The sequence below is a fragment of the Dromiciops gliroides genome, chromosome 2 (assembly GCF_019393635.1).
Source record: "Dromiciops gliroides isolate mDroGli1 chromosome 2, mDroGli1.pri, whole genome shotgun sequence".
Classification (NCBI taxonomy): domain Eukaryota; kingdom Metazoa; phylum Chordata; class Mammalia; order Microbiotheria; family Microbiotheriidae; genus Dromiciops; species Dromiciops gliroides.
The window spans coordinates 95,245,063-95,270,472 of record NC_057862.1 but is presented as its reverse complement, the minus strand read 5'-3'; the positions used below and the strand labels follow the sequence as shown (position 1 = coordinate 95,270,472).

Below are 25,410 nucleotides of genomic sequence, written 5' to 3'. Positions count from 1 at the left end.
GCAGAAGATAAGATCTTGTTATAAAAGAACTTTTACAGGCTGTTTGGAGTGGTGCATGGGGCTTGACTGAGCTTCCAAGGTGAGTGAGGGAAATCTTTTCCATGGTTTATTATGTAGATTATTCAAAACAAAACAAAATAGAACAATTGAAAAAATCAAGTTATCATGAATCATTAAAATCTTTATTATGTTTCTCTACCAAGACTCAACTCTTTATTTGGTTTTCTTTAGATGCTGCTTATTTGGACAATCTCACTGCTATTGGGCACAGTGGCAGGTAAGAAATTTCAGTGTTTGGACATGTAAGTCCCTTGGGTGTCTCAGTCTGTGAAATGGTTCAGGATTACTTCCTGTATAGAGACAGTCTAATGTGATAAATAGAAAACCAGCCTCTGCATCAGGAGAGCCTGGGTTCATGTCTTACCCCTGGTATATACAGGCTGCATGCATTTCCAGCAAGCAACTTAACCTCTCTGTGCTCTGGGGAATTATCTAAGACCAAGCTGCAGAGCAGGGATTGATCTGCAATGTTGAGAGATTTCTTCTCAATGAGTTCCCTGTACCCATGGAATCAGGATGGCCAAAAATAAGCATCTCATGCAATAGTGTTCTAACTTGAAGTTCTGGTTGGTAACTTTGCCAACATTGATTTTTTTTTTCTTTGGGAGAGTCCACTGATATAATGTTCCAGCCTAGAATGATGCTAACCTTAGAACTGCTTTAGCTCATGGGCTGAGCTTGCATCTCCTCAATCTTAAGTGTGTCTTGGGACAAAGATTTGGTTGGGCCCAAAGGATAAAAGTTTTTTGGATAAAATTTAAAGCTGGGGACATCTGTCCCTCAATAAGGCTGGAAAGAACACATTGGTTTACAATTGCATAATGATTTGCTGCTCAACACAATTCAAAAGACATGTACTGAATACCAACTATGTACCAGGAATTATATATAGAGAGAGGAAATAAAACATAGTTCATTTCCCTAAGGACTTATAATGGAATGAGGAAGAGGAAGCACGTACAGAAATAGCCATATTTCAAGGTAGAATATTCTAAGTGCAAAGGAGAGATCCAAGCAAAGTAATATGAGAAGTTTGAAGATGGGGAAATCACTTCTAGCTGGCAGAATTAGGGAAGACATTGTTGGGAAGTAGACCTACAATTGGACCTTGAAGGAAAGGAGATGAGGAAAGGGGAAACCATGAACAAAGGATAACTAGATCTAGAGCTGGAGGGGTCCAGAAAGTCCAATACTCTCATTTTACAGTTTCCTAAATGAAGCCCAGGGAACTTAAATTACTTTGCAAGGTCACACAGCTCAAACTAAGTATCTAAGTCTTTCTGACTCCAAGTCCAGTCTTCTATTTACTATACTCCTGACTGTACATGGTGCAGAGAGTATGACAGTGAGGGATGGTTAATAGTCTAGTTTGACTACGAATATATGAAAGGGATTGATATTTGTCAGAAATAGATAAGGCTATAAAGGTAGGATGAAATCGGATTGTGTAGAGCTTTTAAAGTCAAGACAAGAACCTTACACTCTATCCATTAGACAGTGGGGAGTCACTGATGCTGTTTGATAAGAGTTATATTTGAAAGGTTCCATTATCAAGATTATAACAGAGAGAACAGAGAAAGTGGAGGCATAAAGACCCATTAGAAAGTATTGCTATTGTCCAACTGAGAAGTGATGAGGCCTTTAAAATAGGAAGGTTGTAGAGGTAGCAGAAATGAAAGGCAGGAGGTGAGAGATGTTATAAAGGTCAAAGAGGCAGGACTTGGCAATTGATTTACTGTGGAGAAGAGAGAAAAATCCAAAATTACTTTGAGTTTTCCGGCTTTAGACACTGGGAAGATGGTGCTACCATTAACAGAAACTGACAAGTTAAAATAAATAAAGGTTTTTGGAGTGAAGGGGTGAGTTCAGTTTGAGGCATGTTGAATTTAAGGGACTGATCTGACAGGTGCTATAGGCAACTGGATATACAGTTTTTCTCACTTGATACCCCAACAACACTATTATGTATTATTGTCATCCCTATTTTGCAATAAGAAAACTGATGGGCATAGACACTGCAACTTGTCCAGAGTCATAAAACTAGTAACAAAATATAAATCACATTTATGTGTTACTTTATGGGTTTTTTCATGTTTTAACTTTATCATTAAAAAAATATCCTTTTTATCTACGTTTTTTGACTCTGTGCCTGTGCCTTCAACACCTTCACAACAATTTTCTGCTCCTCAGTCAGGAAAGCACACTTGATCCTGTCATGGACACATTTAGCACACATGGAGCCAGCCCTATTGACATGCTTTTGGGTGTTTGATAGCCTCATAAGAATTTTAGGTCTCACTGCACGAATACCTCAAAGTCTTCCTAGGCACACACCACAGTATGATTTTGGTGCTTTTCCAACTTTCTTAGTATAAAGGTAAACAATTCTGTTACCTGGGGTTCGTGACAGCTGAGTTTTGTTGTTTTGTAGGACAACCTACAATGATATGTCAGATGCTGAACAATTTTTAATTTCTGTCAGGTCTGTCACTAGAAGAGGGAAGAGCACTTTATGTTTTTTAGAGCAAGTTGTCAGGACTGGAATTCAAACCTACTTCTTTAAGCTACAAGAACAAAGTTTATTCTACTGCACTAGTCTGTCTTTAAGGTATACTTTTTTGAGACTGGGTCTCCCTATATCTCCCAGGCATACTCAGTGTCCTCATCTAATCACCACTGGAAATTTTTATCTATTTTCTTTCTGACCTGGATCATTTCAATCCCTACCTAGATAGACAACATTGTAGCCCCCTGTTCTGAATGACTCTATCTATAGAGACCAGTCTGAGCATATTGCAACTTAGAAATCCCGAGTTGAAGAGGTCCTTCAAATTTAGCCTCCCTGGTAGCAGGGACTATGCTGTGGGCCACCACATCTAGTGCTAAGATAATCTTAGCAGTACTTAGCACAGTGCCTGTCACATACTAGGTGCTTAATACATGTCTGTTGATTGGTTGGATAAGGTGTGCTTTCCAAAGATTTTATTGCCTCTGGATCCAGCACAGAAATGTTGGGATCTAAAAAAGGGGGTTTGGGGGAGGACTTACCAGGGCAATAAGATAAATGAGGCACTTTAGTACTTAAAATACTGTGCCTTTAGCTATTAGGAAATAATATGGATGTCACGTATAAACATTTAGGGATTTTGACAAGAAGGAAGTAAAATCGAAAACATTCTTTTAACAAGTCCTCCTTCTGTGTAGCCTAGAACTCATCAAAACTGCTTTCTAGTTTACTTTGTTACTGAGATATTCCTTTTGGGGTTATTACAGGAAAAGAAGTTTGCTTTTCCAGACTTGGATGCTTTACAGATGACAAACCATGGACTGGTATTATACAAAGACCCCTTAAGTTGCTTCCCTGGTCTCCAAAAGATATCAATACCCGTTTTCTTCTGTATACCAATGAAAACCCAAACAACTACCAAGTAAGTTCTGCTATTATTGTAAGATTTATGACTTGTGCATATTATTTATAGGAAATAATAGGCTGTCTACATTTCCTAATTCCTCACTGAACAAGAGAAGGCACTTTTAGTATTTGGAAACCTTTAAAAAACAATAAGACCAAGTTTTCCTTCACTATGAATTTTCCAGGGAGTCACTTTTTTTCATATGTCAAGTTCATTCATGTCAACAAGTATTTATTAGGCACCTACAATGTTCCAGGCACTGTGCCAACTGCCAAAGATATAAAGAGAGGGAAAAGAGTCTGCTCTTAAAGAGTTCATAGCCTAATGGGGAAGACAACATGCAAACAACTGTGTGTAAACAAGTTGAAGATCTATATTTCATATGTAAACTATGAATAATTGCTTTAAAAGTAACAGATAAAGAATTCTTCCTTCCATGTCATATTTTTGTGCATTCAAACTTCTCCCACTATCATTATTAGAATAGATGTTTTACACTGCATTTCCTATGGAATTTACCAAGTAGGCTGTGATTTGAGGTAGGGTTAGTGTAGCTATGTAAAGATCCCTTTTCTCAAAGCTTTTCCCTTCACATAGAAAGAATCATACTTCAGAAAATGGAGGGGTTGATATGTATTTTTTCTTTCTTTTCAGATAATTTCTACAGAAGATTTGGAAACTATCAAAAGCTCTAATTTCAACAAGAATAGAAAAACTCGATTTATTATTCATGGCTACATAGACAAAGGTGAAGAAAACTGGCTGTCAAACATGTGCAGGGTAAGGTAATAGTAATAATAATCCTAGTCCGCTACTTCTGTTATACTTATCTTTCTTTACAAGGCCCCTTCCTCATTCTGTATATGAGAGAACTAAGTGGTCAAGTGTTATCACTTATGCTCACACTGCTGAAAAAGAAGTGAAGTGGGAAAAGCATTGGATTTAGACTCAAAGGAGCTGGATTCAAATTCTGCCTTTGAAGCTTACTACTTGTGATCCTATGACCTTCTCAGTGAAGTAACCAGCAAGATCTTTTTGACCCCCTGACCAGTGTTCTTTCTACCTTATCATGTTGCCTTTGATTATACTCTTATGTTGTCACTGAAGGTACTCTCTTAGTCTTTTTTCAGGGTTTGTTATTCTCCCTGAATTCCCAAATGAAATATTTAATTTGGGGAAGGACAAAAATGTTCCATTAGACTGACTTCTTACTGAAAGCAAAGCATTCATTCATTCATTCAACCTTTACTTCTGATTTCAATGTTCAAAACCTGGAAATGGTTGTTTCCTTCTGATCATGTGTATTATTTTTAAAAAGAAGGATTAAGAAATTTTTACCTTACTACTAAAAATAATCAGCTTCCAATAGCCCAAGGACCTGAACAAAATAGTATTTTGGTGACACACATTAATTCATTTGCTCATTTAGAAAGTGTATGCTGATAACCTACTATGTGCTGAGATCATCGACTTCTCCAAGACTCCCAAAACAACTCAGTTAAAAGTTGTGCCCATTTCCCGAGGTTTAACCTAAGGGCTAATCCTTTCAGTTCTTCACTTCCATGGATTTTCCAATAGACATTTATTAAGTACCCAATATGTATGAGGGCAGCATGATGGCCCCAGGCCATTTGCTATAATTTAATTCACTGGAGGGAAATCCACAATGAGTATAAAGATGATGTCAATTGCTATATAACAACCTATTCTTTTCACAATTTTATACATGATGAACTACACTAGTTTTCTAGAGTAATTGAAAACTGGAGAGAGAAAAATTGTTGTTGTTTGTCCTTTGTTCTCAAAGAGGACCATGACATGGGGAGGTGATGTCATGACTTGCAGTGAATTGGATTTAAGTGATGTAGGGCTATGTAAAGTCAACAGCCTCACTCTCTCTTCCAGAGCCATCTGGATCCAGTAGCAAGATAGGTATCAGAACGACTGGAGATGGCTCTGGATGTTTGAGGCAGTTGGTTTAAGTGACTTGCCCAGGGTCACACAGCTAGTAGTGACAAGTGTCTGAGGCTAGATTTGAACTCGGGTCCTCCTGATTCCTGGGCCAGTGCTCTATCTACTGTGCAACTTAGGCTGCCCTATAGAGAAAAAAATAGATAACAAGGAAGGAAAACTATCATAAAATCATTTTTTCCTACCAGTGAGGATGTGAGCTACAAAGGAACATTTGTTCTAATATCATAGAAACAAAATTTCCTATGACATGGTAGGATTATACATGGAAAGAGAACTTATTTGGGAGGCTAATCCTGGCTTTAGTATTTACTATGTGACTTTTTCAAGTCATTTGCCAGTTCTATGTATCTGTTTCTTCACTGATATGAGAGGGAACATGGAGAGCAAGTGCTGGATTTATAGTCAGAGTTATTGGGTTCAAATTCCAACTCTGTTACTTACTAATGATATACTTTAGGGGAATTTTTGCGACTCTGGACTTCGGTTTCATCACTGATAAAATCAAGAGATTAGACTACTTGATGACAGATGCCCCTTATTCTATTGTAAGGTGTTTAATTAGATTATTTAAATTTGTAGCAGCTGGTTGGTGTAGTGGATAGAGGTTTGACTTTAGAATCAGGATGGTCTAAGTGCAAATTCTACCTTAGCCAGAGATTTGCTGAGTGACCCTTGGCAAGTCACCTAATCTCTTTTAGACTCAGTTTGTTCAGCTATAAAAAGGGGATATGATATTATTTTTACTTTTTGTTTTGTTTTCTTCTTTTAGGATTTCCTTTTATATTCTGATTTGTCTTTCACAATATAACTAATGTTGAAATATGTTTAATGTGATTGTACATATGTAACCTATAACAGATTTCTTGCAATCTTGGGGAGGAGGGAGGGAAGAGAGAGAGGGAGAAAAATCTGGAACTCAAAATCTTATAAAAATGCATGTTGAAAACCAATATTGGGGGCAGCTGGGTGGCGTAGTGAATAAAGCACTGGCCCTGGAGTCAGGAGTACCTGAGCTCAAATCTGGCCTCAGACACTTAACACTTACTAGCTGTGTGACCCTGGGCAAATCCCTTATCCCCAATTGCTTCACTAAAAAAAAGAAAAGAAAACCAATATTACATGAAACTGGAAAAATAAAATGCTACTAAAAATAAAATAAAATGGGTAATGGTAAAGATATAAGGAGGTTAAATATGTATAGTGCTTTGCAAACTCTAAAATGCTAAATAAATACTAGCTAATGTTATTCTTGTTTCCATTCAGTCCTAGCATTCCTTGTACAGTACTGTAGCAGATATAATTCTCATTTCCCCTTATGTTCTCAAGGAGCAATGGCTCTTGGATTGAGGTATCAAGGCTTACTAATGAGACAGATCTTACATGCTTGAGTTCTAGACTACTGAAGCTAGGCATAGGAGGGTTGAAGGGTTGTTGAATGAATGTCTGGTTTCCTCAAGGCTTCTTCTCCAAGTGTACTCTGGCTTGCTGTTTGAGAGAGCAGGGCCTCAGGCTTCTGCTGGTGGAACATGGCTCTCAGGAGTCAAGAGATCTTTCTTTTTCTCTTCCTCAATGACTCTCTCTTCAAGCCTTCCACAAACCAGTTCAAAAAGCATTTGTATTAATTGCATGGGTTCTCAGAAAGCCTCAATTCCTGTGAAGAATCCAAGATATAAAGGTAAAAGTCACCAACAGAGCCATAATTAATACAACTGTGGCAAATTTGTTTGGGTGGTTGAGGACCGTGGTGGCACAGAAAACCCATTACTCCCCATAGGTACCACCCATCCCCTACCCCCAAATAGTCCTAGCCCTTCTACCTTCTAGGTTCCGTATTGGGTGGAGGGTGGGGGTGGGGAAGAGGAAACTGGTCTCCAGGAAAGGCAACTATAGCTACAGGACTATAGGCAGAGGTTATTGCATCCCATATTCCACTTTACCTCCTACCTGGGATATCAGCTCCCTGGTGCAAAGCCCCATTTGCCCCATGCTAGTTATGGCTTTACAGTATGGTACACATGGCTAGAAGGGCCAAAGGTTTGAACTGCATATCTGCAGAATATTAGGTTTTTTGTGAAATGCCTTTCCAATAATGGAGCTCTAAACATAATTTTGAGTTTGTCCAAAAATCCCTTTATTTTCTTTGAAAACTGTATATTGTAAAACAAGCAACTTTTTTCACTTACTAATTATAATCATATATAAAGGCCCTGCTTGGGGAAAACAGAACTCTCTCTCTTATTGCTTAATAACTGCAACAAAGTATATGCCATACTTTCTGTAGTTGCCCATGATACAAAGTTCTCCACACGCTGCAATGGAATCATTCAACAAAGTCCTTGCTGAACTTAAGATGCTAATTTTCAGCAAGACCAAACTAATAGTTTGCAATGTTAAATGTCAAAGAGTAGTAATTTAATGGGTGGATCATCCAAAGTTTTAATTAATGTGTTTGTTCATATCTTTTAGAATTTGGGGGGGGTGGGGCAATGAGGGATAAGTGACTTGCTCAGGGTCACACAGCTAATAAGTGTCAAGTGTCTGAGGCCGGATTTGAACTCAGGTCCTTCTGAATCTAGGGCCGGTGACTTATCCCCTATGACACCTAGCTGCCCCGGTTCATATCTTTTAAGGTCATGAACAGATCATATAGAAATATGATAATATAATAGAAATAGAAATATAGAATATATAGTCATTATGCTGGTTAGTGAGAAGAAAAAAAATCTTCAAAAATTTGGGTGTCCTAACATTCTTTTGAGAATTTAACTAAATATGTTCTATTTGTTCTAGAATTTCTTTCAAGTAGAAGAGGTAAACTGTATCTGTGTGGACTGGAGAAAGGGTTCACGGACTGAATATACTCAAGCCTCACACAATATTCGAGTGGTAGGGGCTGAAGTAGCCTATCTTGTGGATGCCCTTAAGGTAACTAGATGTTTTCATCCTGTCTCTTACTCTTGATGCATTGTCTTCTGAATGATGTGCCCATGCAACTGCTAGAGGTCACCATGAACCTTTCTATACAGAGAGTTGAGTTGATTTTAGTTGACCAGAAGGAACCATTAGTGTGGATACAATTGGGTTTTTGTCTACAAATGAAGATGAAAGCAGTTCAGAGGATATAGTGCTAGACCTTGAGTCTAGAAGACCAAGTTCAATTCTAGCCTCAGATACTTACTGGCTGTGTTACCCTGGGCAAGTCACTTAATTTTTCTCTTCCTTGGTTTCCTTATCTGTAAAGTGGAGATAATAATAGCACCTAGTTTCCGGGGTTTTTGTGAGGATAAAATGAGAACATTTATAAAGTGCTTTGAGAAGTTTAAAGCACTATATGAATGCTATTATTAACACAAATTTATTTTTCCATATTGACTAAATTGCATAGTCAGTTCATTTTTAAGGGGAAAAAAATCAATAAACTAGTTTGATTTGACCTTCCCCATCCCCACTGCCTGCAGTTGTTTTTCACATGTTTGTTGACTTGATTTTGCTAGTTTTTTTAAACTATAATGCCTAGATAGTTATAAAGGGTCAAATTATTTGTGCATGTGTCAAAATCAGTGTTTAGGAAATGTTGGGAAGCAGTGAGGTACAGTGGAAAGAATGCTTGGAAGTTTTTAGATGAAGAAATCAAAGCTATCTATTGTCATATAAAAATGTTCTAAATTGCTATTGATTAGAGAAATGCAAATTAAAACAACTTTGAGGTGCCACTTCATACCGGATAATATGAAGAAAGTAAAATAATAAATGTTGGAGAAGCTGTGGAAAAATTGGTACACTAATGCATTTTTGATGGAGTTGTGAAATGACATAACCATTCTAGAGAGCAATTTGGAACTATCCCCCAAAGGCTATGGGGCTGTGCATACCCTTTGGCCTAGTAATATGACTACTGGATCTATATCCCAAAGAGATTATAAAAAAGGGAAAATGACCCAGAGGTACAAAAATATTTATAGCAGCTCTCTTTGTGGTGGCAAAGGATTGGAAATTGAGGGGATGCCCATAAACTGGGGAATGACTGAAGAAGTTGTGGTATATGAATGTAATGGAATACTATTGTGCTATAAGAAATAATGACCAGGCAGATTTCAGAAAAACTTGGAAGGACTTAAGTGGACTGATGCTGAGTGGAGAGAGTGAAGTGAGCAAAACCAGGAGAACATTGTACACAGTTACAACAGCATTGTGTTATGATCAACTGTGATAGACTTAGCTTTTCTCAGCAATACAATGATCCAAGATAATTCCAAAGTACTCATGCTGGAAAATGCTCTCCACAGTCAGAAAAAAAGAATTGTGGAGTCTAAATGCAAATTGAACAATACTGTTTCTATTTTTTCTTTTTTGGAGTTTTCTCTTTTGTTCTGATTCTTCTTTCACAACATGACTAATGCAGAAATATGTTTAATGTGATTGTACATACATAACCTATATCAGATTGTTTTCTGTCTTGGGAAGGGGGAAGGGGAGGGAGGGAGAAAAAATTGGAACTCGCAATCTTATGAAAAAAATAAATGTTGAAAGAATGCTTGATTTAGGGTCTTAGGGCCTGGGTTCAAATCCAAGCTCCACTATTTACCTACATTGTGTGACCTTGGGCTAGTCCATTTTCTGGGTCTCCATTTCTTACTATGGAAATGGATGAACTGGGATGACTTCCAAGGGCTCTTCCACCACCAAATCTATGATTCTATGATGTATATTCCTTATCAACAAAAGACATGAGAAATTTCTTTGACTCAAACTGTGGATGCCTGGGTAATTATTTCATTGTCACTTCTTATCCCAAATCTTTGCTTTGGCAAGCTTCTGACAATTCTACATGATGAGGCTGGTATCAAATCTTCCCCTTTGCAAAAAATGATGAAATAATCTTAAAGACAGGAAGCTTGGGGGGGGCAGCTAGGTGGTGCAGTGGATAAAGCACTGGCCCAGGATTCAGGAGGACCTAGGTTCAAATCCAGCCTCAGACACGTGACACTTACAAGCTATGTTAGCCTGGGCAAGTCACTTAACCCTCATTGCCCTGCCTCCCCCCCCCAAAAAAAAAGACAGGATGCTTAATAAAAAACCTGAGTTACAGAATAAAAGCCATAAATCATGAAACCTCAATATTTTCCTCTCCTTAACAAGTTAGAAATATCCTAATTTCTCTGTTGAGGAGAAGTGAGAAGCCACTTTCAATAAAGATTACCAAGAAGTGTGTCATGGGCATGTCACTAATATCAACCCAACCCTTTCTGAAAACCTTTTCTCTCATCAGAACAAGTTTGAATACTCTCTTGATGATGTCCACATCATTGGCCACAGTCTGGGATCCCATGCTGCTGGAGAGGCTGGGAGAAGGTCAAATGGCCTCATTGGACGAATCACTGGTAGGATTAAAATGGTGAAACCAGCAACACAGTGCTAACATTGTTGTGATGTAGTTAAGATATGAGGATGAACATGAAAGGAACATGATGATCTTTTGTTATGTAAAATATTAGAATGCTACTTCATTTTGCCTTCTATGAGCATCATATAGGTAAAGTTTATATAAATTGGGCATTTTGTTGGAAGAGAGCCTGGATCTGACTATATTTTCTGTCCTGGGATAATTAGATTGTTTTACCTCACAAAGATAATATTGCCATCCATATGAGATGAAATTTTCAGGGAACATTGATTAAAAAGTTATTTTAGACTTTTAGCTTTTCCTTCTTTTTTCCTCTCTGACATCATGGCTCTGTCAAATTTGCCAGCAAATCTTAAGGATTCTCAGAATAATCTGAATTTTGTATTTGTATTTTGACTGCCTAGTAGGGGCATTTATAAAAAATATCTGGTATTTTCAGATGATTTAGTTAAAGGAGAGAAATTATCCATAATGTTTTAACTTCTCATAACAGGCTAAAAGCACCTCATCCTTCTATTTCCCTCAGGCTTAATGACACCTTGGTGATATTCAAGGGATTGACAATTCTAAAAGTGGTTATCTCTCATTCCTATGAATTGAATCCTAAAAGTAAATTCTGTGAAACTAAGGAAATTCCTTTTATAACAAAGGAATCAAGGACATTCTAAAAATAATAACAAATTCAAACTATCTTTCCCCATAATTATCTATATACATACATATATAAGATCTTTGGACAAATCACTTGACCTTCTTAGCCTCAGTTTCCTCATCTTTAGAATGGAGATAATAGTTACTCAAATTACCTATCTTAAAGGAATGCTATGAGGGAAATATACCCTTAAGCACTACTTAATTGTGAAGTATTATATTATTATATGATACAACAAATTACAATGCATATATGTATAGATATTTTCTATAACATGTCCTGGGGGTAAAGCCTAGAACTGTTGTTTCATTGATAAAGAATTCTTGGATGTGGAAGTGCCTGTACCAGTTCAGGTTCACACTGTCTCTGCAATTTATAGTCTTAGAGAATTGCTTAATACAGTAAGAGGTTAAATTACTTGCTCAAGATCACACATCCAGTGTAGTAGATCAGACATCAAAGGGAGGAAGAGAGCCCAGGTCTTCCTGGCTTGGAAGTTAGCTTTCTATACACCATGTCATAGCTGCCATTTGATAATGTCTCATGTTATATGATATAAGAATAGAACAAAATATAGCCATATTTCTTCCAGGGTTGGATCCTGCTGAGCCTTGCTTTGAAGGTACTCCCGAAGAAGTCCGATTGGATGCCAGTGATGCCAAATTTGTTGATGTCATTCACACAGATATTGCTCCTATCATTCCTAATATGGGTGAGCTTCCCCACTCAAATCTTGCAATTATGATCAGTCATAATTAAGTTTGAGACAATGCATTCAAACCCACTTAACACTTGTTTAAAATGTCTTAGGCTTTGGAACGAGTCAAATTGTGGGACACCTTGATTTCTTCCCAAATGGAGGAAAGCATATGCCTGGATGTGAGAAGAATATGATTTCACAGATTGTAGATATAAATGGAATCTGGGAAGGTAAATCCATTAAGCCTATAACCAGGGTTACTAGTAAAATGCATACCACCATCTTGCCCAGCTTGCCAAGATATATTGACAACACCTTCCCTTATTCTTTTGAAAAACTATGGATTTTACAGTTTGTTCCATAGTACTCCACTGCTGTATGAGATCTCCATCCTAGATTGGGGGTAGGTAGTTATGAAAGGAAATGAATTTGTGAAAGATTTTCATTGGGTCAGTCCAGCTTGTCCTTCATTAAACTGCATAAACCTAAATATAACAATTATGCCTGAAAATAAATTTCCCCCTCTCATGTATATATGGCCCCATTTTGGTAACCACTGATTGAGAGCCAGAGGAGTCTAGTGGTTGAGAGCTGATCTTAGGTTCAGGAAGACCTCAGCTGAATCCTCCCTCTGACACATACTGGTTGCATTATGCTATACAAGGCAATGAACCTCTTGGTAGCCCAGTTTTCTCTCAAAGTTGAAGAGAATGCACCAATCTCTGTTGGTAAAGGAAATCTCTTCCTAAGAGCTGCCAATATTTATGAAATTATAGACTTGGTCTGGGAGTATTGATGATCCCTGAATATATCACAAAATATAAATTATACTTTTTTAAAAGTGTGATATGTCCTTAAATTTTGACCATGAACTATTAAGTCAATGACTTATTTAAATGTCATAAATTTCCAAAAATAATTTTGGATCAGAAAAAATAATACAGTGCTCCTTCTGTGTTATCCCATCTAATTTTACAGGAACTCGAGATTTTGTGGCATGTAATCATCTGCGAAGTTATAAGTATTATTCAGATAGTATCCTAAACCCAGATGGCTTTTCTGCATTCCCTTGTGATTCCTACAAAGTTTTTGAGGCGGTAAGTTATTGCGTATCATCAGAGTCAACATAGCATGGTGTATAGACAACTTGTGTTTCAAGTTCATAAAATTGAGATTCCATTCCTGCCTCTGACATACAGAAACTTGACCTTGGGCAAGTATCTTAACTTCTCAGTGCTCTGGAAAGATGCTGATCTGAATAGGTATGAGTTTCCTTAACATGAGCTTCCTTATAAATGAAATCACAGGCCAAGATCCAGAGGGGAAAAAAAAAGTATTTCTGTACACAGAATCAAAGACCTGGAGGGAACAAGGACCATTAGAATCCATTTAATATAAACTATACCAGAAAGCAATCCTTATTTCAACATGCCTGATAAATGACCCTCCAGGGTCTAATATAGCCCTCCATTGAGGGAAACTCATCAACAGCCCATTGAACTTTTGGGTAGTTCTAATTGTGTTTTTTTTTCTTCTGACATAAAGTCTCTTTCCTCTTCCACCCATAATTCCTGGTTCTGTCCATTGGTATCTAAGAGAACATATCTGATCCCTTTTTTCTTAACAGTTCTAGAGATAACTAATCAAGTGGCTCCTGTTTCTCCTCCAGAATAAACACCCTCATTTCTCAGTTGATGGAATATACCCAAGTATCCCATCCCCCACATTCCTGTAGAGTAACTCTTAACATGAAAATGTAGTGGAAAGAGCACTGAATTAGAAATGAGATGAACTGGGTTCAAGTCCTTCTCATTATACTATGTGACCTACAGCATCATTTCTAGGGTTCCAATTTCTTTACCTGAAAAATGAAGAAACTGGACCAAATTTCTCTAAGACCCTTATAGCTCTAGCATTTATTGATTTCTTATGTTGTTTTCTATGTTGAATTGATGTGGCTTCATGATGTTTCTTCTTTAACTCAAATAAACACAATTTTAATCACATGATGACATTAACATTTTTCAGGGCAAATGTGGAAATTTTCATTTTGGTTAAAATTACCCTAATGATTTCTTTATATTACCCTTCCCTTATAGGCACGGTTTAAGGTTGTTTTTTTTTTAATTTAGGTTCATTTTAGAAATTGTCTTTGGAAGCCATTTTTGGGAAAAAAAAGAGTATGGAGATTTGAGTTAATGTCCATCTGCTGCTAAGTTGGAAAGTATAATTAAAATCAAAGTTCTCCAAAAATGTGGATTATCTAATTATTCTGATACAGTTTTGTCTAGTGTTGTGGCATACTGTAAACAGAGCTTTAGGTTCCATATAAAGGAAAAAAAGGTTTGCTCAGGGATCTAGTACAGCATTATTGTGTTGTGATCTTGAATCCCAAATGTTGATTAGGTTCCCCCATTTTAAAAAATTAATCTTTCCTTAGTTCATACAAATGTTCAATCCAGCAATAATTAATGACAAATGTCACTTAACATGTAAAAAAAGCTCAACTTCTAATTGGTAGGTATGTCATAGTAGATAAAGCACTGGACTCGGTGTTAGAAACACCTGAATTCCAATTCCACCTCAGAAAGCTACTAGTGATGTGACTCTAGGGAACTAATTTAATCTCTCTCAGTTTTAGTTTCCTTATCTGTAAAATGGACATAGGAATAGCACCTACTATACATGTTGTGTTGTGAGGACCAAAGGAAAAGACACGCATAAAGTGCTTTGCAAAGTTTATGTACCATATAAATGCTATCTATGATTATTGGGTGGGTGAAGGAAAAGTCATAATTCCATATTCCTTTGTTAGGTTATGCTAACACCCATTATTTCAAGTTTTATTGAAAACTGCCTTCATCATTCAATTTAAGCTACCAGGTCAATAAACATTCATTTTATTATACAGAGAGTCTGGAGGATAGGATAAGTCCTCCATATATTTTTAGATATAAGATTATTTTTCCCAAATATCATAAAAATGCCAGAATTGTATTTGCTCTTTAGATATTTGAATTTAGATATTTGAATGGATGGGTTGAGGGTAGGGAGGCGAAAGCTGGAAATATAACATGTTCTCATTAACCATTTATTTATTTTCATCAGAACAAGTGCTTCCCTTGTCCATCTGAAGGATGTCCACAGATGGGCCACTATGCTGACAGATTTGCTGGTAAAACAAAGGCAGTGGGACAGGTTTTTTATCTCAACACTGGGGACAGCAGTGATTTTGCTCGTAAGTTTCCATTTGACTTCCCTCATTTTCAAAGTGCTGTGAAATTGTTATTAGCTGTTGAAAAGTTTTCCTCTAGTATCTACAGGAAAAGGGATGGAATAACTACATTTAGGAGAGGACTACTGGATAGCAATGGCCCATTTAGGGGAGGTAGTAGATTTTCCCTGACCTGAGAAATCTGGATAACCCCACAGCATGTTTTCACTATTAAATGTGTTGGATATAGAAATTGACCTCTGGTTTCAGATGTTTCTTGAAATTGGTTTCAAAATATTCAGAGGTTTCACAAAATAAATCTCCCATATTCTATAGTTGTGGCATTGGTACATGCCCTCCAGGTCCTTAAACATAAAGGTATGTTTTCTTTTGTGGATGTTAAAAATAACAGTCTGGACAGTTAGAGTTTTATGCTGCTTATCCAATATCTGCTGAAAGACAAACTCTATAAGGTGTAATTACAACTTATTCATACTTGAAAGTAGATAAAGGATCTGAGAAGAGCTTCATATAATGGAATGTAACATCACTGCTGTGTGCTATGGCCAAGAAATGAAAGAAGGGAGGAAAGGATATAGAACCAAGAGGTTTTCAAGGATCATGATAGTGAGTTTTAAGTTGGAGAAATAACCATAAAAATATCATTTTTGATTTAAAATTCACAAATTTTGAAAAAATATTCAATCAGGGGACAGATTAATTTAATGAAAAATAACCATTATAGACCATTTTAAAAGAAATTCCATTTTAAGAATGTAGAAATCCCAAGTTAAGTCATAAATAAGTAGAAATAAATAAAATGTAAGGAGCAGCAGCATGGAAAAAATGTTGGACAAAGAGATAGCAGAATTCAGGTCTTTGGCTGTTTTTTTTTTCCATCAATTTACTGTGTGATTTTGGGCAAGACCATAGTAGATCTAGTGCTGAAGTTGGGATCAGAAGACCTGTGTTCATAGCCTGTCTCTGACACTACCTAGGTATGCAACCTGGACAAGTCATCTAACCTCTCGAAGTATCATTTTCTTCTTCTGTAAAATGGAGACAATAATAGCACTTACCTTACAGGGTTAATTTGAGTGTAAAATGAGGTCAAATATGTAAAGAATTTCACAAACTTTTAAGAGCTATGGAAATATGAGTTATTATTGTTGCTGTTGTTATCTAAGCTATGGTTTTGTTATGGTAGCTCACATTTGCATAACATTTTAAGGTGCTCATCTATAAAAATGACTAGGCTGGGGGCAGCTAGGCGGCACAGTGGATTAAGCACTGGCCCCGGATTCAGGAGGACCTGAGTTCAAATCCAACCACAGACATGTGACACTTACTAGCTGTGTGACCCTGGGCAAGTCACTTAACCCTCATTGCCCCAGAAAAAAAATGGCTGGGCTAGACCAGAAGTTCACTAAGGTTTCTTCTACCTTTAATATTGTATGGTTTCATAACAATTGGGTAAGTTAATATAAAAAATTAGGCCCTCATTATATTATAGACCAAAAAAAAAATTCCTTAACAGAAAAGGATTGCTACACAGAAGTTAAAAACATTATGAAGAAATAGGCAATGTCTAGATCACTTAGAAAAGTTTGAATTCATTTTATTTGTAAGAAGTAAATATTTGCAAATAATTACTTAAAACTTTGTACCCGATAAGGACTATATTATAATTAAGTTATCATATATTATAAATTAATGACATCTAAATTTATATTTTTATTAAAATCTCTCTTTCTATTTATATAGTCATGCATTTAATATAATTATTTCTTCAAATTTCTATTTCTACATTTCTCTATAGGCTGGAGGTATAAGGTAACTGTCACATTGTCTGGAACCAAGGTTTCTGGAAGAGTAGTAGTTTCTTTGTTTGGAAGTAATGGAAATAGCAAGCAATATGATATTTTCAAGTGAGTTCAATATTACCATATATCTTAAATGTTGAAATTATTATAATTTATATTGTCAAATTTTGTTTCCATACCTGTCTTCCTAGGGGAAAAAACAGATCAGAGAACCGCTAGGAAAAAACATAGTACCAATTTATTTGTCCCAAGAACAAGCAGGCATGAATCAAGCAAAGAACCCTTCCAAAGAAGGAGCTCGAAGACTCCCTCTTTCTGAGGGTATATGTTTCTTTGTTCACTGGTTACAGGGTTTTGTCAGTTTCATTAGCATAATACAAATCAACCTAAAAGGAAATACTATGACAAGGATGGATGTAATGCAAATAATTTTAACAATTTCAGTTATAACAAGAATGTAGGAAATACCCATCAGTTTGATAGTTCGACAACGGAAAACACTACGATTCCCCCCCCCCCAAAATGGGATTTGGCAAGGATGAAGATGCCCAGATGGTTTTCCAAGATTGGGACACAATCCTGGGGAAATAAGTCAGTAGATAGGTACATATCTGCTAACTATCTGGGTTCAGTTTGAAGTCCAGTTGGAGGACATTTTGCTCCTATTAATGCAGGGTTTCAAAAAATCCTTTTGGACAATGAGACAGGTTCATCAAATCCAGGTGGCCCATACATTCATTATAGCAATATTTTCATTGCTATGAAAATTGACTTGCTATTAGTATAAACATTTTATGAAGTTAATCACAAGACTTCCTTTTGAATTTTTCACACTGAAATCAATTTCAGAATTATTAATTTGGTGCGTTGCTATTTACTGGGAAAATCATTTAATGTCATTTCATGAAAGGATTTTATTTTGGTTTTGTTGTCAGGTTTAATTTAAAATAAGTAAACAATTGTGCTGCCAACAGAAAACATGGGGGTTTGAGATCTAATGAGGTCATAACTTATTGAATTGTAGGAGAAAGATTTTTTTAGCATAAAATTATTTTATTATTTTCCAGTTACATGTAATCAACATTTGTTTTTATAAGATTTTGAGTTCCAAATTTTTCTCCCTCCCTCCTTTCCCTCCTCAAAACAGAAAGTGATTTGATATAGGTTATACATGCACAATCACATTAAACATATTTCTGCATTAGTCACATTGTAAAAGAAGAATCGGAACAAAAGGAAAAAACCTCAAACAAGAAAAAAATGTAGAAACACGATGGTTCATTCTGCATCCAGATTCCACAATTCTTTTTTCTGGATGTGGAGACCATTTTCCATCATGAGTACTTTGGAATTGTCTTGGAACATTGTGTTGCTGAGAAAAGTGAAGTCTGTCACAGTTGGTCATCGGAAAAGTTACTGTTATTGTGTACAATGTTCTCCTGGTTCTGCTCACTTCACTCGGCATCAGTCCACTTAAGTCTCCAGGTTTTTTCTGAAAAATGCCTGACCATCATTTCTTATAGCACAATGGTATTCCATTATATTCATATACCACAATTTGTTCAGCCATTCTTCAACTGATGGGCATCCCCACAATTTCCAATTCTTTGCCACCACAAAAAGAACTACTATAAATATTTTTGTACATGTGGGTCCTTTTCCCTTTTTTATGATCTCTTCGGGATACAGACCTAGTAGTGGTATTACTGGATCAAAGTGTATGCAAGCTCCATAGCCCTTTGGGGGATAGTTCCAAATTGCTCTCCTGAATGGTTGGATCAGTTCACAACTCCACCAAAAATGCATGTGTTCCAATTTTCGCACAGCTTCTCCATCATTCATTATTTTCCTTTTTTGTCATATTAGCCAATCTGATAGGTATGAGATGGTACCTGAGAGTTGTTTTAATATGCATTTCTCTAAGAAATAATGATTTAGAACATTTTTTTCATATTGCAATAGATAGCTTTAATTTCTTCATCAGAAAACTGTCTGTTCATATCCGTTGACCATTTCTCAATTGCTGAATGACTTGAATGCTTATAAATTTGGTTTAATTCCTGCTATATCTTAGAAATTAGGCCTTTTTCAGAAATACTGGCTGTAAAAATTATTCTATTCCCTCGCTTTCTGCTTGTAGGAGAAAGTTGTGATAAAACATGTTAAAATACTATGAGGCAATTGGGGCACTAAATTACAACTATGCTTGTGCACCTTTTTACCTTTGTTTGATACACTGGAAACACAATTTAATTAGCAAAATATGTGTCATGCATGTATAGACTAATATATGTTACAAATGCAAATATATTCCTATATTTAAAATTGTCCTATGCTTCTATTCCAAGGGGTTCTCTGAAACCAGGTTCTACTCATTCTAATGAGTTTGATTCAGATTTCAATGTTGGAACACTTGAGAGAGTTAAATTTCTTTGGGACAACAATGTGATTAATCTAACTCGGCCCAGGTTAGGAGCATCAATGATCACCGTAGAAACTTCAGACGGAGAAACGTAAGTACTTTTATTGTGAACCAAGAGACACATGAAGTAGTGGAGAGGTATATTTGTAATATGCTCAGCCAGAAAATCTACTTTGGGATAGACTTGTTTCAGTAGCCTTCCCATATCATCTTTAGCTCATATGTAAAATATTTCATGAAATGATAGTTTATTTTAGGAAAATTGAACTTTCAAAGATGTATCGTTTGGCATTGTATCATCCGATCAAAATCCATGGAAAGGTCAGAGTTGGATCCTGAGATTCTACTATAGTTTAATTCCCATGATTCAACTATATCTCTATGTAATGTAATTCAATGGAGTAAAGAATCACAGAATTCAGAGACAGAGACAGAGGTAGGATCTTAGAAATCATGTAATCCACATCTCTCATTGTACAGATGAGAAAGCTGAGGCTCAGAGAGAAGAACTTCCCAAATATCATACAAGTAGTAAGCAGTTAATTGGTTCTAAGAAAACAAATTTAAGGGGAACAAAATCACTGAGGGCAGTTAGTTCCATAGAACAATGTGAATACCATTAAGTGGACTTTGGACTCAATAATATTATAGTACAATTGTACCATGTTATTTTATAGTTCGGTTGTAATTCATTAACATTCTTATTGCAAAATGACCATGATTGAATTAATTTTGTGTGATATTTAACTGGTTATTAATAAGGAAAATAATTCAATGATCATGTAACAATTTCTTCATACTTTCTGGGCCAGTATAATCCTATTCCATGTGTTTTAGGAAATGTCTAGTATAGTTCAAGTACTACTATTGAGCTAAATTATAAGAAAAGCTAAACATAAAAAGCAACAGGAGGAAAGTAATATTTTACTCTGAGCTGATTTCTTATATTGTGTCATATATTTATTTAACGGTTAGCAAATATTTACTGAGTGCCCATGAAACGCTGGATAAAGTACTAGAAGGGAATGAATACAAGGATGAAAAAAAGTTTCTTGAAAATTTTTTTCTAATCTTTGTATCCCCAGCATTTAGCCATTGGCTTCACATACAGTACATTGTGGGTGTTTTTAAAATGCTGATTTAATTGTTAAATTGAATTGAACATGCTAACTGTCCTCCTAACAGAGCAGGAGCTTCAGGAAATATGTAGTATTGTGCTAAAATAAGTTTCCTAAAAGGTGTTCCACAGATCCCTGGTGTTCAGCACCCAATATGCATAATGGTTCTATGGGAACATTGTGAGATTAGCAATATTTTCTTCTCTAGAATATTAACTATAAAATTATATATTACCTATAGCATTTATCCATGCAAAAGTAAGTTTGTTTCCACTTTTCTTTAAAAGTACCTTGATATTCCTTTATTCTGGTGGCTTTCCATGCCCCTAGATTTCCTTGATCAGCACCTAGCATAATGCCTGGAATGCAGTAGGTGCTAAGTAGATGCATGATTTTTGATTGATTGATTATGAGTTCTGTCGATATCTTTAAAGCCTATTGGTGCTGTGGTCAAATTAGTTTCTGAAATATCATATTAAAGGGTTGGTAATATTTTAAAATACATAGACAAAGTCCATTCCCAGTCCTGTGACCCTTGTACTTGGTGAAGTTACTCAGAAGGTCCTTACTTGTACACATTGGAGACAAAGCATAAAAATCAGCTCTTGTGAAAAATCTAATACCCTCTCCCCCTTCTTGCAACAATGACTTTGAATGAGGAACCCCTCTTCTTTTTTCATTTTATTTTCTTCTCAAATTGAGCATAAAGGAAGTTTGCAATCTTAGCAAAACAAATCATCTATATTTATACTTTGAGACACTGTTTAAAAAACATTTATTGAGTACCTACTATAATCAAGTCTCTCAATTAAGTTCTTTGAAGGATTCAAAATCTTTGCTCCATGTATGACCTTAAAGGAGTTACTGAATTTCTTGGCTTTATGTTACTCATGAGATGACACAGTAGATAGAGCATCATGCCTGGAGTCAGGAAGACATGAGCTCAAATCTGGCCTCATATACTTAGTAGCTGTGTGACTAGCCAACTCACTTAACCTTCTCATCTGCACAGTGAGGATAATAAACAGTAACCTACCACCCAAGGTTGTTGTGAGGATCAAATACTTTTTAAGTGCTTAGCATACTGCCTGGAACATAATAAATGCTACATAAATGTTATATAGTTGTAATAGGAGTAGGAGTAGGGGTAGGGTTAGGGTTAGGGGTGGTGATGATGGTGGTGGTGGTGGTAGTAGTAGTAGTAAACTGAGAAGGTTAGAATAGAGTAAATACAATCAAGTAAGAATTTATTAAATACTTACTAGGTACAAGGCACTGTCCCAGGTATAATCTCTGCCTTCAACTTGGCTTATATCCTACTGGCTCTTCCAGCTTTAATTCCTATGATAAAGGGGCTTACAGTCTGTTAAAGGAAATATAACTTCCTCGAATTACTAAAGTAAAAATATAAATGCTTATGAGAGATAAAATGCTGTGAAATAGCTCTAAATATATGTATATGTATAAAGGTAATAAGATAATTATAGTTAATAGTCCATTTTTTTCCCCACAGGTACAACTTCTGTAGCAAAGAAACTGTAAGAGAAGAAGTTCTGCAAACTCTCAATGCTTGCTAAAAGCATGTTAAAGTGAAATCATTATTTCCTGTGATAATAAAAGGCAAAAGTAAAGCTGTTCATTGTATTCATTCATCATTACTATCTACCTTATTTTCAATGCAATTTTTAGTGGGGAAACATTTTAAATTAGAGATTTGTTTTAAAACTATACCTGAACATTTATTCAATTTCACAAATTATCTCCTGGCAATTCACTAAGATAGTGATTCTGCAAATCATCATTTATCATCATGGGTTGGTAGTCATTATTCATTTAGGTAATGCTATTTATTTTTTACTGCCGTGTCCAGATTGAATACAAAACCGGTATAATTCCTATACTTTCTATTTTATGTTTTTAAGTGAAATGAGAGATAAGCATTTTTTTCTCTGTGTTTTTGCTAATTTCACCATCTTTTCACCAGTCAATCTGACATTTGGAGGACATGGAATTTAAAGAGTTGAAAACATGACAGATATGAAACTACATAATGGTTTGGGAAATGTGATAAATAAGAATGAAAGAGATGTAGGAGAAGATAAAAAACGGTCAAGGGGACAGCTAGGTGGTGCAGTGGATAAAGCACTGGCCCTGGATTCAGGAGGACCTGAGTTCAAATCCAGCCTCAGACACTTGATGCTTACTAGCTGTGTGACGCTGGGCAAGTCACTTAACCCCAATTGCCTCACCAAAAAAAAAAAAAAAGATTTAAAAAAAAGGGTCAAGAAAAATTTAGTTTGAGTTCAGTGGAAACTAAAGGAAAAAGAATAGGCAGATTATCTACAGGAGTGACATTGATGAGGAAGTAAGGGTTACTTAGAGATTTATGAGTAGTTGGAGGAAATGAGAAGTTAATAAGGATATATTTAATGCTTATTCCAGTGGATGATGTAAGGGACTGCTATTTTGAAATATATGGATGATAGGTTAAATTCTACACACATACGTGCACATAGACACACTTACTAATGCACATACCTATCCTTTGCTTGTACTTCTTGCTTTCACATAAACCATTAGGTTTCAGATATCAAGAGTTGAACAATGTCCAAATAATGCCAATGCAAACATTTTATTGATAGAATATTTCAGGTTTTATCCTTTCAATAATTAATTAGTGAGTCAATTAAACCAATTATTGTATTTTGTGGTTCACAAAGGCCTTTCATCAATACATGAAGAAAAAATGTTTTACATGATTTTATTTCACTTTTTCTGAGTTATGGCTGGCCTCCATGCCTGGAATGTTTGCTCTCTTCACCTCTGACCTCTAGCTTTCCTAGTTTCTTTTAAGACAAGTCAAAGCCCATTTCCTAAGAGAAGCTTTTCCCAGTTCCTCACACCTGCAAACAACTTCTAAGATAATATTCCATTTAACACACATACACACACACACACATATATATATTTACACACATATATGATATGTATATATTATATATGAAGGAACTGTGATATGTAATGGGGATACAAAGAAAGGTGAAAATATAGTCCCTGCCTTCAAAGAAGCTCACATTCTAATGGGAAAAACCCCATGTAGCAGGGACTATATTTTCACCTTACTTAGTATCCCAATCACACATCAGTTCATATTGTAGGGGCCAACTTTTAATTGGAGAGTGTTAGCTAGGTGGCTTGTCATAATATTGGGGCAAAGAAGGAGACCAAGGGCCTTCCTCAAAAACAAAACAGGGTTTATTAACAAGAATTATCTTAAAAACACAAGCAAGATCAGTAGAATTAAGGAAAAAGAAAAAATGGGGAAAGGGAAACGATACAACCTGAATAACACCACTGCCCAGGGATCAACTGAGAACACAAGGCTGCATCCTGTCGCTTTCCAGCTTTAAGCTAGAATGGCAAAATTCCTCCCTTCTCCTTCCCAGCAGACCCCGGGCTGACCAGACACACAGCCCCAAGTCAATTGGTTGGCAGCCCTGACTGACAGTCACATGACTGCCCTAATCGGGCTTCCAGTCATTATAATTTTGCCAGACCCATGTAGGTGTCAACTAGTAGTGATGATGTGAGGTGCCAGTGCCACGGTGACAGCTACAACCAATGGATGGAACACCTTGCCATTGTGGAGGTGCAGCACCTGAGTCCCAGGCCAGTGCTCACACAGTGGTTTTTTTAATTCTAGCCAAAAGATGGGGTCATAAAAACCTCAAATAACAATTAATTCTTTACAATACATACACGCATACATATGTGCATACACATGTATGTATATATATATATAAAATTCATGTACATTTGAAAATTAATTGTGTAAAAATTCAGCACACTTGAAATGGGACAGTCAATTTGCAAATGGGAATTTAATACCTGTTCATGGGCACAAAGAACTGCTCAAATAAAGAGGCCTAAGAAAAACTATAGATATTTTAAAAAGAAATTTTACTCAAAAATCAATGTATTAAGACAATCTCTTAAAACTCAAAAACGCAATAAAGTAATTCAATTATTTTAAATCTTTGTTCACAATATTTTTTTAAAAAATAACCTTTCTAATTTTGAAATCTAATTTTGAACTTTATAAATGTTCCTTTAAAAAATATAACTTGGGGCAGCTAGGTGGTGCAGTGGATAGAGCACCAGCCCTGGGTTCAGGAGGACCTGAGTTCAAATTTGACCTCAGACACTTAACAATTACTAGCTTTGTGACCCTAGGCAAGTCACATAACTCCAATTGCCTCACCAATATATATATATATATACATATATATATATATACATATATATATACATATATACACACACACATATACATATACATGTATATATATGTATATATACATACATACACATGCATATATACATACATATACACACACATATACATGTGAGTGTGTGTATATATTAATTGCCTAAAAAGCATTTTCCATCAAGAGTTCATTGGAATTGTCTTGGATCATTGTATTGCTGAGAGGAGCTATCTCTCACAGTTGATCATTACACAGTGTTGATATTACTGTGTACAATGTTTTCCTGGTTTGGCTCAATTCACTCAGCATTAAGTCCACTTAAGTCTTTCCAGGTTTTTCTGAAATCTGCCTGCTCATTATTT

General features: G+C 36.0%; 1 protein-coding gene across 1 annotated transcript; it reads left to right on the top strand.

The window, feature by feature from the left end:
- LOC122738113 (pancreatic triacylglycerol lipase-like) lies at positions 1–22,411 on the top strand. The gene is made up of 13 exons (XM_043980174.1): positions 1–79; positions 232–277; positions 3,334–3,488; positions 4,128–4,253; positions 8,238–8,372; positions 10,717–10,828; positions 12,096–12,215; positions 12,314–12,433; positions 13,182–13,300; positions 15,312–15,441; positions 17,237–17,345; positions 19,589–19,753; positions 22,294–22,411. Exons 2-13 carry the CDS (start codon positions 232–234, stop codon positions 22,355–22,357), a joined length of 1,401 nt encoding a protein of 466 aa, XP_043836109.1. The 5' UTR covers positions 1–79; the 3' UTR covers positions 22,358–22,411.
- Positions 22,412–25,410: the final 2,999 nt, after the last annotated feature.